The sequence below is a fragment of the Megalobrama amblycephala genome, linkage group LG1 (assembly GCF_018812025.1).
Source record: "Megalobrama amblycephala isolate DHTTF-2021 linkage group LG1, ASM1881202v1, whole genome shotgun sequence".
Lineage (NCBI taxonomy): Eukaryota > Metazoa > Chordata > Actinopteri > Cypriniformes > Xenocyprididae > Megalobrama > Megalobrama amblycephala.
This window is the reverse complement of record NC_063044.1, coordinates 75,217,949-75,231,680: the sequence shown is the minus strand read 5'-3', so window position 1 is coordinate 75,231,680 and position 13,732 is coordinate 75,217,949. Positions and strand designations below refer to the sequence as shown.

Below are 13,732 nucleotides of genomic sequence, written 5' to 3'. Positions count from 1 at the left end.
AGCTTTCTGTCCCTCCATTGAAAATGTATGTACGGTAGACTGTCCATGTCCAGAAACGTAATAAAAACGTCATCAAAGTAGTCCATGTGACATCAGTGGGTTAGTTAGAAGTATTTGAAGCATCGAAAATACATTCTGGTCCAAAAATAACAAAAACTAGCATTGTATTCTCTTCCGGGTCTGTTGTTCATCTGGGTTCACGACTCGGGTTCAGTGAACCGCAGCGCACTGCTGAAATAAGACGCTGCTGACGTGTTATCTGGTGCGCCAGAGTTTCGTTTACAGTCTGAGGGAGATGCACGCTGTATTCAAGCTATTTTTTAAAATGGTGCGTAAGTGTGCATGTCGCGGATATCCTAATCGCCAAAAACAATGACGTAAAAGTGCATTACCAACGCCGACAGATGAAAGGATTCAATGGAATCAATTCAGTGGAATCAATTCAATGGAATCAATTCAATGGAAAGGATTCTGGAAGAGAAGACAATGCTGAATAAAGTCGTAGTTTTTGTTATTTTTGGACCAAAATGTATTGTCGATGCTAACTAACTCACTGATGTCACATGGACTACTTTGATGATGTTTTTATTACGTTTATGGACATGGACAGTATACCGCACATACATTTTCAATGGAGGGACAGAAAGCTCTCGCACTAAATCTAAAATATCTTAAAAAAGTGTTCTGAAGATGAACGGAGGTCTTACAGGTTTGGAACGACATGAGGGTGAGTCATTAATGACATAATTTTCATTTTTGGGTGAACTAACCCTTTAAGCGTTCGTGCTCGGACGCCGTGTATGCGGACTGAGAAGCAGAGGTAGTTTTTCTCTCTCTCATATATCTTGCATTAACTGTCTTTTTATAACGTAATCGCTACATTCATGATGTTAAAACACTTTTAAGAGTTTCTGTTATAACTTGCATCCGTGTGATTAGCGTATTTTCCGTGAAAGTAGTACTTTTAACTGTGTTAAAAGTTTGCACATGTATTTTTCCATGCAGGAATGAGAGAGTAGGCCTGATCTGTGTATACTAATATTGCCTCACACTACTCTGTTTAAGGTATGTTGTGTCAATCTGTGATTAATTTAAATGTTTATTTTGTATTATTTGAATTTAATCGCGAGTTGATTTAGAATGCATGTATACTTGAGTGTATACTAGACCTTCTATACTAACTGCCTCATGGTACATTTTCATGCAATGATACAGTGTGTTTGTGCAAAAAAAGAACTTTATTGTACACATAGTGATTTAACAATCAAATTTTGATGCAATTTAGAGTTTATAGTAAATGTTACATATGCATTTCTATTTCATTCTATTTCATATTTGGATGCTAACTTTTGCAAATGTTATGTATTGTCTATTACGTTATTTACGTTGTCATGTTATGATAATTGAGTACTACATATACTCATGTTAAATATAGTTTATAGTTTAAGCGTTCATGCTCAGACGCCGTGTATGCAGACTGAGAAGCAGAGGAATAAGAGAGTAGGCCTGATCTGTGTATACTAATATTGCCTCACACTACTCTGTTTAAGGGGATTAAATCCATCTGAACCCATCATCCCATTCGTGGTGTGGTTGTGTTTTCATGGTGTCTGGAGATTACCACTTGAAGTCTGCTACACGAGGTAGCAAAACCCTGTGGGAAAATAGTTGGCTTTGCAGGAAATGGAGTCTCTGTTGAGTGATTGTATCAAGGAGTTGCTGGAACTAAGACTTTGAGTGAGTCTTCTTCTGTGAAGTTCAACGAAGGTTCATGCAGGGGTTTGAGTGAGTCTTGAAGAGGTTTAGCTTGCAGGTAGGACGATGTTCGGTCCACCCACTCAGCAAAGGCCAAGGCGAAAAAGCAAAAGCAAAAACACAATGCACGATATTGAGTGTTGAACAGTTTGTTGGTTCCGCCTTTCCGATTGTTTAAGCCAATCAGAGTTTTGGGTGTGTCCTACGCCCAGTTCTCCTTTTCTTGTATGTAATTACCATAATGTCCTTACAGTCCTTTGTCCTCAAACTTTTAGGGATTTTGGTCAGAACTTTGAGAAGTGTGTACTGTCCTCTCCAGAGTTCAGCCATGAGTCCTCCCCAAAATTCAGCCAAGAGCTTACTCCAGAGTTCAACCATGAGTCTTCTCCAGAGTTCAGATAAGAGCCCGATCCAGAATTCACATAAGAGCCCGCTCCAGAATTCAGCTATGAGCCCACTCCAGAGTTCAGCCAAGAGTCCTCTCCAGAGTTCAGCCATGAGCCCGCTCCAGAATTCAAATAAGAGCCCGCTCCAGAGTTCAGCTAAGAGCCCACTTCAGAATTCAGCCATGATCCCCCTCCAGAATTCAGCCAAGAGCACGCTCCAGAATTCAGCCATGATCCCCCTCCAGAATTCAGCCATGAGCCCGCTCCAGAATTCAGATAAGAGCATGCTCCAGAATTCAGCCATGAGCCCCCTCCAGAATTCAACCATGAGCCCCCTCCAGAATTCAGCCAAGAGCCCGCTTCAGAATTCAGCCAAGAGCCCGCTCCAGAATTCAGCCAAGAACCTGCTCCAGAATTCAGCCAAGAGCCCGCTCCAGAATTCAGCCAAGAGCCCGCTTCAGAATTCAGCCAAGAGCCCACTCCAGAATTCAGCCAAGAACCTGCTCCAGAATTCAGCCAAGAGCCCGCTCCAGAATTCAGCCAAGAGCCCGCTCCAGAATTCAGCCGTGAGCCCACTCCAGAGTTCAGCTATGAGCCCACTCCAGAATTCAGCCAAGAACCTGCTCCAGAATTCAGCCAAGAGCCCGCTCCAGAATTCAGCCGTGAGCCCACTCCAGAGTTCAGCTATGAGCCCACTCCAGAATTCAGCCAAGAACCTGCTCCAGAGTTCAGCTAAGAGCCCACTCCAGAGTTCAGCTAAGAGCCCACTTCAGAATTCAGCTATGAGCCCACTCCAGAATTCAGCCAAGAACCTGCTCCAGAGTTCAGCTAAGAGCCCACTCCAGAGTTCAGCTAAGAGCCCACTTCAGAATTCAGCCAAGAGCCCGATCCAGAATTCAGCCAAGAGCCCGATCCAAAATTCAAGCTACTAGGGAAGGCAAAGCAATTTTATTTATATAGCACATTTCATACACAATGGTAATTCAAAGTAGGGCTGCACGATATATCAGAGAGAATCATTCAAGCTACAGGAGGATCTGCATACTGTAAGTGTTTTTGTGTTGTTTCTAGTTTGATTTTAGTGCTGTGCAGTTGCTAGGAAGTTTGTTTACTGACTTCATGTGGCAAATCGCATCTGTTCTCATTTCACTCCGAGCCAGTAAGGCGTGGCCAAAGCCAGCTTTACTATTTAAACAGTTGTTTTTTTCTCTGGTGCTGGATTGTCGGGTTAAAATGCATTGTTGTAACATGCGTTACTGAGATTGTAACGAGTATAATATTACCCAAATTTTATTATTAATGCGTTATATTACTGCGTTACAACAAAAAGTAATATGTAATTGTAAAATAATTACTTTTGTGTTGTGTTACTCCCAACACTTTTAGCCAACATAATCTGATCACATTTTTTCTTGTTTTTGCTGCCATAAAAAAAAACTGTTAAATGCCCAACTAAACCAAACACTGATCACCATAATGGTTAAACTATATTTTAGATAAAACATCAACATCTAAACCTCTGTTAATTCTCAATTAGAACTTTTGCAGACATGTGACAGAAATAAAGTCAAACTTGTTTGAAGCTGATAATTCTCTGTGTGGAGTTGTTTAATCTCCTCCGCTGAGATCTTAAGATATTTAATGCCGTACAGTCTGACATTAATGAGATGCTTTAATGACAACTGAGATCCCCCAGTGTGACATGGCTTACAGCAGGGATCATGTTCGTACAATCTGACAAGAAACAATCGTAAAAGACTATTATAAATCATACAGCGTGAACCCGGTTTAAGACTATGGCTGGAAGTCAGTTGTAGTTTTGTGTTTCTGCTCGTCTCTTTTCTTTATTTCTCTTTCCTTCAGTGATTCTGCTTGTTAACAGCAGGTGTTCGTCACTAATGCTCAGTCATCACTTGATTAATCACTTAATTATCATTAATTCAACACTGATTCAGGGGCCGTTTACACGACAGCATTTTCCACTAAAAAGTGTTCAATTAAGACTGGGGATTTTGCTGTGAAGAGCAATAAATAAAACACAAAAATAAAGGGCCTTGAGTGTTTTTATGATCAATATTTATGTTCTCATGGTCTTTTTGATCAAATGTTTTCTAGCATTACACTTGAGAGATTCAATGCTATTTAATTTTGAATGCATTTTGTTCAAATTTAACCTGAAGAAATCCTAATGGAGTCATCTGACCTGTTTGAACACACCCATGTGATCATAAACTCCACCCTCTTACAACACTTACCAGGAAGAGACTGACTCATTTCAGCTTTCTGTCAGACTGACTCTCGTGTCTCGACAAAAGCAGTAAAGAATCAGCAATCAGTGGAGAATGAAAAAAAAAATGCTTTAAAGAAGACATTTGTTTCTAAACAGAAAGCAGATCTTTGTGGTTCTCGAGGTTTTTCATTTTTTAAACTGTCATTTGGAAAGTGAAAGTAAAGTTTAGATTGCTGGAGCTCAAGGAGTGAAAATGGCTTCAGCAGCTGAAGATGATTATATTTGTCCTGTATGTCATGAAATCTTCAAGGCTCCTGTTATTTTATCATGTAGTCACAGTTTCTGTAAAGAGTGTCTTCAGCTGTTCTGGAGAACCAAGAAAACTCAGGAGTGTCCTGTCTGCAGGAGAAGATCCTCAAGAGATGAACCTCCTCTTAATCTTGCATTAAAAAACTTGTGTGAGTTGTTCCTGAAGGAGAGAAATGAGAGGCGTTCATCAGGATCTGAGGAGATCTGCAGTTTACACAGTGAGAAACTCAAACTCTTCTGTCTGGAGGACAAACAGCCTGTGTGTGTAGTGTGCTTTACTTCACAGAAACACATCAAACACACAGTCAGACCCATCAATGAAGTTGTCCCATCATATAAGGTAAGAAAAATGACTCTTGTTTCACATGTAAAGGAATAATTAGTCAATTTAGAGGGAGGCCCCTAAAAACACCTTCTGCCCCTCTAGTGATGTCCCTGCTCCCTGAAACAGAAAGTAATGTGTTACGTTACGCAAATCCATTTTCACGCAGATCCAGTTGTTATTGGATAACTCTTTTGCTTAAATAAATAGTATTGTCATTTACAAACTGTACTTTGTGTTCACTGCCTTTGTTTTATAGTAGATTTTAATTTCTGAATCAGTTTAGTTTGAGGTGTTCACAAAAACAGATGAAATCAGGATTGGGCAAATAAATTTCCACAGCATCATATGATCATATCACTGTCTTTTCTTCACTATAATCTGGTGTTTTATGTATTTTTGTTCAACTCTAGGAGGAGCTCAATACAGCACTGGAGTCCTTACAAGAAAAACTTCAACACAATGAAGAAATGAAAGGAGAGTTTGAGGAAACAGTTCAACACATCAAGGTGAGGAAACAGAATCAGAGTCATTTTCATTACAGCTGTAGGATCACTATATACAGTTATGATCTGATATATTTAATATAATGGATTCCAGTTTATTATTTCTGTAAATAACGAGCATCAATCTGCTTCTGGATCCGTTATATGTCGGTATCTGAGTTTATCTCTGATAGGAATGATATGAAGTGTTGATGTGTGTTGATGGAGATGATTGAAGTGAATGTGATCTGATTTCAGTCTCAAGCTGAGCACACAGAGTGTCAGATTAAACAGCAGTTTGAGAAGCTTCATCAGTTTCTCAGAGATGAAGAAGAAGCTACAATCACTGCTCTGAGGGAGGAAGAGGAGCAGAAGAAGCAGATGATGAAGGAGAAGCTGGAGGAGATGAACAGACACATCTCAGCTCTTTCACACACAATCAAAGACATGGAGGAGATGATGAAAGCCAATGACGTCTGCTTTCTGAAGGTCTGATTTCAGATCATTGGTTGATCATTGGTTCATTGATTGAGTTCTTGATGATAAATGGTGTGTTTGTTCTGCAGGAGTTTCCAGTCTCAATGGAAAGGTGAGTGATCTGCTCCTGTCTCTGGTCTCTCTGGTTCTGATCCAAAGCCACTGCAGTTCTGACTCCTGAATGTTCTTCCAGAGTCCAGAGCTCACATCCGGATCCACAGATGGCTTCTGGAGCTTTGATTCATGTGTCACGTTACTTGGGCAACCTGCCGTTCAGAGTCTGGAAGAAGATGCAGGACATCGTCCAAAACAGTGAGTCTGACTGCAGAAGATCTGAGCTGGAAATGAGGGATGCATTAAATTAAGAAGAACAAAACACTAAATATATATTTTTATTTAAATTAATGTTTATTTGTAATTTACAGCTAGCTATGCTTACTGATGATTTTTAAGTTTGCAAACTTACAAAAATAGAGGCAATCATTTGCCTCAAATTTATTGAGTTAGTAGAACTTGCCTGGGTTTACAGTGTAAGAAAACACTTGTACGATCCCTGGTCTAGGTAAAGATCGCAACATAAATGACACAACAATGTCTTCATGATCACTTGAAAACTAACTTCCCCACAATAAAACTAACTTCCCTGTAACTCAAAATAAAGAAACAAAACATACAGCAACATAACCTAACTCCGTATCTGCCTAAAAACAGGAGAAAAGCTGATGGCCTGTTGGCCAACAAAAGAAACAAGGCACTCACCCCCTACAGCTTCCCAAGATGATTAAGATGTTACAAGCATGGTCAGTAGGGCATTGAGGTTATAGACAATCAAAAGATGCTGTTGGAGCATAAATCACAATGTGTACAAATATTTTCACCAGAGCTAACACTGTCACGGCACGAAGAAAGACAGAAGGTAGATCCAATAGCAGCAAATATTTAATAAGGGCAATTCCAAAAACGTAGTCCAAGATACAGGCAGGGGTCAGAATCCATAAACAACAATCCAAACATAAAACAAGAAACACGAAACACGAAAACCGGAGAACCAAACAGGAGGGTGACAATCAACAATGAACCACAAGAACAGACAGAAACAACTCAGATTAAATACACAGACACTAATGACAAAATATACAACAGCTGGGTGCAATGATGAATAGTGATTAGTCCGGGGAGTGTGTTATGGGAAATGTAGTCCATGAAATGGGTGAAACAGAGAGTCCGGGAAGGAGTGCCCTCAAGTGGCTGAAGGGCACTCTCACAGGTGATCGTGACATTACCCCCCCTTAAAGGAGCGGCTACCAGACGCTCCATCCGAAAAAACAAAAAAAAACAAAAAAAAACAAAAACACAAACACAAAAAACTCAGGAGGGAGGTGGACAGGAGGAGGATCAGGGGGAGGGACGGCGGGCCAGATCCAGGGTGCCCCACTGAAAGCCAGGGCGGTGCTGGAGGAACTGACCAGGCGGGCACTGGCAGGTTTGGGGTCCCGGCTGATTTCCCGGGCGGCGCTGGAGGATTTGACCAGGCGGGCACTGGCAGGTTTGGGGTCCCGGCTGATTGCCAGGGCGGCGCTGGAGGATTTGACCAGGCTGGTACCGGCAGGTCTGGAGTCCCGGCTGTTTGCCAGGGCGGCGCTGGAGGAATTGACCAGGCGGGCACTGGCAGGTTTGGGGTCCCGGCTGATTGCCAGGGCGGCGCTGGAGGATTTGACCAGGCGGGCACTGGCAGGTTTGGGGTCCCGGCTGATTGCCAGGGCGGCGCTGGAGGATTTGACCAGGCGGGCACTGGCAGGTCTGGAGTCCTGGCTGATTGCCAGGGTGGTGCTGGAGAAACTGACCAGGCAGATTTCAATGGTTCAGGTGGCCTGGGCAGAGGTAGCAGGGCAGAAGGCTTGGGCGGTGGTGGCAGAGCAGAAGGCTTGGACGACGGCGGCAGGATTGGCGGCCTGGGAGGCGGCAGGGCTGGCGGCCTGGGCGGCGCCGGCAGGGCAGGGCGCTTCGTTGGCGCCGGCAGGGCAGGGCGCTTCGTTGGCGCCGGCAGGGCAGGGCGCTTCGTTGGCGCCGGCAGGGCAGGGCGCTTCGTTGGCGCCGGCAGGGCAGGGCGCTTCGGTGAAGCATGAACAGTCTCTATAGTCGAAGGACCTTGAAGGATGGAGGAAGCCCTCTTCCTCCTTCTCCTCCGCTTACGAGGGTGAGACGGTGGCTCACCCAAAATGGACTCACCGGCTGGAGCGGGCTCTGGAGTGGACACACTGGCTGGAGCGGACTCCCCGGCTGGAGCGGACTCCCCGGCAGGCTCTGGAGCGGACTCACTGGCTGGAGCGGGCTCTGGAGCGGACTCACTGGCTGGAGCGGGCTCTGGAGCGGACTCCCTGGCTGGAGCGGACTCCCCGGCTGGAGCGGACTCCCCGGCAGGAGCGGACTCCCCGGCTGGAGCGGACTCCCCGGCTGGAGCGGACTCCCTGGCAGGCTCTGGAGCGGACTCACTGGCTGGAGCGGGCTCTGGAGCGGACTCACTGGCTGGAGCGGGCTCTGGAGCGGACTCACTGGCTGGAGCAGGCTCTGGAGCGGACTCACTGGCTGGAGCGGGTTCTGGAGCGGGTTTTGGAGCGGACTCACTGGCTGGAGCGGGCTCTGGAGCGGACTCACTGGCTGGAGCGGGCTCTGGAGCAGACTCACTGGCTGGAGCCTTCCTCCTCCTCTTCCCATTCCTCCGTGTGGGAAACGGAGATAACTAACAAAGCCCCAGAAGTCCAAGATTTGAAGCCCCTTCATCTCCCATTGGGGCAACGGGTCATCCAGACCTGCATTGAAAATGTCCTTGAGTGCCTCATCATTATATTCTAGTGCCACTGCCACCGTCCAAAACCTCTGAGAGAAGCACCGTACTTCTTCTCCTTCCTGGCGTAGAGCCATCACTGCCCCAAGCAATGTCACGCGCTCCCCGCAAGTGGCTGGTTGAAGAATCCTCATGCTGCTGGATCTGTGTTGGTGGTTCATTCTGTCACGGCACGAAGAAAGACAGAAGGTAGATCCAATAGCAGCAAATATTTAATAAGGGCAATTCCAAAAACGTAGTCCAAGATACAGGCAGGGGTCAGAATCCATAAACAACAATCCAAACATAAAACAAGAAACACGAAACACGAAAACCGGAGAACCAAACAGGAGGGTGACAATCAACAATGAACCACAAGAACAGACAGAAACAACTCAGATTAAATACACAGACACTAATGACAAAATATACAACAGCTGGGTGCAATGATGAATAGTGATTAGTCCGGGGAGTGTGTTATGGGAAATGTAGTCCATGAAATGGGTGAAACAGAGAGTCCGGGAAGGAGTGCCCTCAAGTGGCTGAAGGGCACTCTCACAGGTGATCGTGACAAACACACAGTATCGAACAATCATGAGCAATCAAAACAAAGAGGCAGAAAGGGCCCTCCAGAGGAATCCCAGGCAAATTTATAGTCCGGATCTCCCCTGCGGTCCAATCACCAGCAGCCTCTTGTTATGCCCAGGACCAATCCTGAAAGAGAAAAGGAAAACAAAGTATACACTGCTCCATAGCCGTAACACACTATGAAATGCCTGTGTTTTGCTCTAATCGTTTAAACCAAGGATCCACAAAGAGCTTTTATCATGTACCAAAAGTTGTTGTTCATCAGGGGGAAAAATTAAACAAATTGACTGGGAAATGCTGGGAAAAGTGGCTTGTAATCCTGCATCTGTTTGTGTTTGTGTGTACAGTGACTACTTTGTCAAAAGTTAATGTAACTTGCATATGCAACCACAAACAAAAAAAGTAGTATTCCTCCACAGTTTTGTATGCTTTCAATTGTTTTCTGGAGTAGGAGGATGTCCCGTTTCCTTTAAGCACCTTAAAATAAGTGTAATTTCCAAACTATAACATTTGTTTTAGAAAACTTCACCATTAGTGTTACACGCAGCAAGCTTTTATTCACATAAACCTTGATCAAATTACACACGTAACACGAATGTATTAACAAATAACGTTTCCATGGCAAAAATAGTATTTTATAACAGCAAAACCTGGGTCTCTTAGAGGTTTCCTTTAGAGAACTGTTTAAATCAGGGGTCTCAAACTCAAACTGTCTGGGGGGCGTTGCTGTGATTGACACCTCAAATGACCCCCGGGCCGGCAGTTTGAGACCACTGGTTTAAGGGATTAAATCAAAGACTTTATATATTATATAGACACATAATATAGACAATCCCATAATTATATAGACATTCCTGGAAATGACGCCTTACAGTCTCATACTTGAGGTGTTTTACACAACCAGGCACTGGAGAAGGATCATGTCCAACATATGTTGAGATTTTCTGTTTATAATAATAGTGTAATAGTGTCTAAACCAGTACATTAAGCACTTTCCTCCATCTCATACATTCTGCTTTTCACTTCCTGCCCTCCATCTGAATTTCACACGTCATCAGAATCATGTGATTGCAAACAAGCTATTCATAATAATCTGTGTTGGTTCACTCTTGATCATTATATGAACATCAGAATAAAATCATCTGTTGATTGTGTCTCATCAGCTCCTGTGATTCTGGATCCAAACACTGCGAATCCAGATCTCGTCCTGTCTGATGATCTGACCAGTGTGAGAGACAGCAGGATTGATCAACCTGTTCCTCATAATCCAGAGAGATTTGACTATTATTACTGTGTTCTGGGTTCAGAGGGGTTTAACTCAGGAACACACTGCTGGGATATAGAGGTTAAAGAGAGTTCATGGTGGACTGTTGGAGTAACTACAGCATCAAACCAGAGGAAGGGATGTGATTTCTTCAACACTGATGATGTGTGGAGTATGGAGTATGATAAGGATTTAGAGTGTGAATCATCTGTGAATGAATTTCGTGTTAAACAGAAGCTTGATCGTTTGAGAGTGTATCTGGACTATGATGGAGGAACGGTGTCATTCTCTGATCCTGTAACTAACACACATCTACACACATTCACACACACCTTCACTGACACACTCTTTCCATTCTTCAGTTGTTCTCACTCTCTGAGGATCTTAGCGGTCAATAGTCAGTAAATGTTACTCCTGTAGGTCTGGATCTTCCTGCTTTCATCATGTTTCCAATATTTAATCCAGATCACATGACTAGGAGTGCTGTTGATCTGAATATCAGTACGGTGGCTGTGATTGGGCCGTGATGATCACATGACTGATATCCAGCACTACAGCAACTCTCATATTGCTTTAATACAAACGATCTATCAAAAAGAAGTTTTCATTTATGTTCCACTTCACACAATTACACCAATTAGAGACTATTTTATCATTCATTTACCTGATTATTTGTGTGTCTGATCATTTCTGAACTTTTCATATAATAATTATATATAATAATATATCATAATGTTTTTCTTGTATTACATCAAATCACTGAATCAGTAAATTCTACATTTGAACATTTTCATTGTTTGTTCATCATGAGACTAAATGAATAATTATTTCAGTATTTCTAGAGGTGAAATTATCATTGAAGTAAATGGATGTAAAGGTTCTTGCTGATCCACAACAATGTTAAATGAAATATAAATACTTAATATAGAAATACTTGATTCAGCTGTTCATAAATCTGATTCTCAGAACAAATGACTCACTAAAATCTCTGACAAAGATTGACTAATATTGATAATCACTTGAAGGTTAAATGTTTACCAAAAAAAATAAGTATACTTTAAGTTTATTTTATTAAGTACACTTAAAGTTCAAGTATATTTTAAGTACACTAATATCAGTGTGCTTGTAGGCATACTGATAGTTTACTAGTTAGCTTTTAGTTTATGAAAATACACTGAAGTATACTCATTAAACTAAACTATGAACATCTGAACAGTCAATATATCAAAAGAAAGAACAGACCCTCTGCTTTTTTTTCCACTCAAAAAAACATTTTATAGCTTCATGCATTCTTTTTTATCAACACTGAAATGTGGGTAAGTTTCATAAAAAAGCAACATTTTGAACAAACAGTTGAGAAAGTGATGTTTTTGTCAAAGACTGCATCCGGATCAGATTCAGAACAATGATGAAACATAGAGTAGATCGAGTCCATCAACAGTCGTTTCCTCTTCAACATTTCATTCAGTAATGTCAGGAAGTTTTGATTTATATGCTGTTTGATGATCTCGTTATTTTACATGTGCTTCAGCAATGCTTCTGTCACTCATTTCTCCTTCTTCTTCATCTGTTTTGATCAGGAGATTCATTACTCTTTCAGAAGATGCGTTATAGCGCCCCCTACTGTATAACAGTGAAAACATGGATTACAAGTCTAAAATTTCTATGCATACTACAACTGGATTAAACAAAAATTCACATACTCAGAATTAACATATCTGTTTTCTTTATAAATCAATATTTTCAAACAATGTAAATTTATAATACGTTATATAATAAAAAATGGAAAAAAGCTGAATCAACTGTCTACCCACTGTGTCCTACCTGTCTTGCTGTTTTAATGATGGACTTGCTGCTCAGGTGTATGATCATCAAACTCTTCTATACATGAGATCATCAGTGGTAGATCTGAATGTTCTTCTGCCACGGGCTGATATTCCACAGTCATTATTGTCCACATCAGTGCACTCAGATGGTATTTCTGCTGGTGGTTTTCAACATCAGAGGAAGAAGGGCCGGGATTTCAGGTGATTCTGCTTGTTAACAGCAGGTGTTCATCACTAATGCTCAGTCATCACTCAATTTAACACTTAATTATCTCACTAACTTCAACACTGCTTTAACATTCAGAGTGTGGATTATATAAACAAATGCTCAGTTTCAGACAACAATTATTTTAGTCCCAGACTTAAATGCATGTTTGAGCTGTTTTAACTGACTGCGCATCTTAAAATATGTCGTAAGTTATTTATGTTGCAGAGCTTCCGTGTTTAAAAAGACTCAACTGGCAGAACCCAGCAGTCTGGGTACACAATTACCCAACCTAATTTTTGTTAAGCGATGTTGCGTCAGGTTTCAGCCCTGGTTCTTTTGGCAGGACAGTGTAGATGAGTGTAGATCCAGTGTTTGCCATGTTTGTAGAAGGCTAACGTTCCAAGAAGATGTTGGTATTGTCAGTCAAATTGACCCGACAGCTGAGTTACCCCAAAACTACCAAATACAAAATATGAAGTGATTTGATGTTTCTGCTGTAGTTTCAGGAGAGTCTCCAGCAGAAGATCCTGATGAGACTGAGAGGAAAAACCAGATCAGACTGGTTCTGTTGGGAAAAACTGGATCTGGGAAACGTTCCAGTGGAAACACCATCATCGGCAGAAACGTGTTTCAATCCTCAGCCAGTACAAACTCTCAGAAACTACAGTGAGGATGGGTAAAATGATCTCAGTGATCGACACACCTGGACTTCATGATACTGACAAAAATGACCCTCCTACAAAAAAACTGCTTATAAATCTCTTGTTACATGATATTATCACCAAATATTGGGTTCAATCTTTTTGTCAACTTGCTTTCTTTCAATTAGAAAGACTGATCTTTGGTCTCATTGATCTGAGCTCATGAACCTCAGTGTTTTTAAGTGAATTAGCATGACTGAACTTCTTCACTCAAACACAGAGGAGCATGAGCTCAGATCATGAGACCTGTGATCAACCAGATCCAAGAAGAAACACTAAACCTAACTGAAGTTGACAAATCATTGAATTTCTAGAGTGTTGTGTTCATGCATTTTCTTAAGCAAAAGTCTTTCTCTT

General features: G+C 42.1%; 2 protein-coding genes across 2 annotated transcripts in view; one reads left to right on the top strand and one right to left on the bottom strand.

The window, feature by feature from the left end:
* The window catches only part of LOC125247564 (CXADR-like membrane protein), an 824,350-nt gene that overhangs the window by 165,882 nt on the left and 644,736 nt on the right, over window positions 1-13,732 (bottom strand). The gene's annotated exons all lie outside the window — the stretch shown is intronic.
* Window positions 4,609-12,362, top strand: LOC125246899 (zinc-binding protein A33-like). Its single transcript, XM_048158012.1, has 6 exons — window positions 4,609-5,020; window positions 5,416-5,511; window positions 5,746-5,976; window positions 6,054-6,076; window positions 6,158-6,276; window positions 10,540-12,362. The coding sequence occupies exons 1-6, from the start codon at window positions 4,625-4,627 to the stop codon at window positions 11,043-11,045; spliced, it is 1,371 nt and encodes a 456-aa protein (XP_048013969.1). The 5' UTR covers window positions 4,609-4,624; the 3' UTR covers window positions 11,046-12,362.

Coding starts and splice junctions, on each gene's coding strand:
- LOC125246899 (XM_048158012.1), top strand. CDS start 4,625: ATGGCTTCAGCAGCTGAAGATGATTATATTTGTCCTGTATGTCATGAA. Junction 5,021..5,415: donor AAGTTGTCCCATCATATAAG/GTAAGAAAAATG, acceptor GTTCAACTCTAG/GAGGAGCTCAATACAGCACT. Junction 5,977..6,053: donor ATGACGTCTGCTTTCTGAAG/GTCTGATTTCAG, acceptor TTTGTTCTGCAG/GAGTTTCCAGTCTCAATGGA.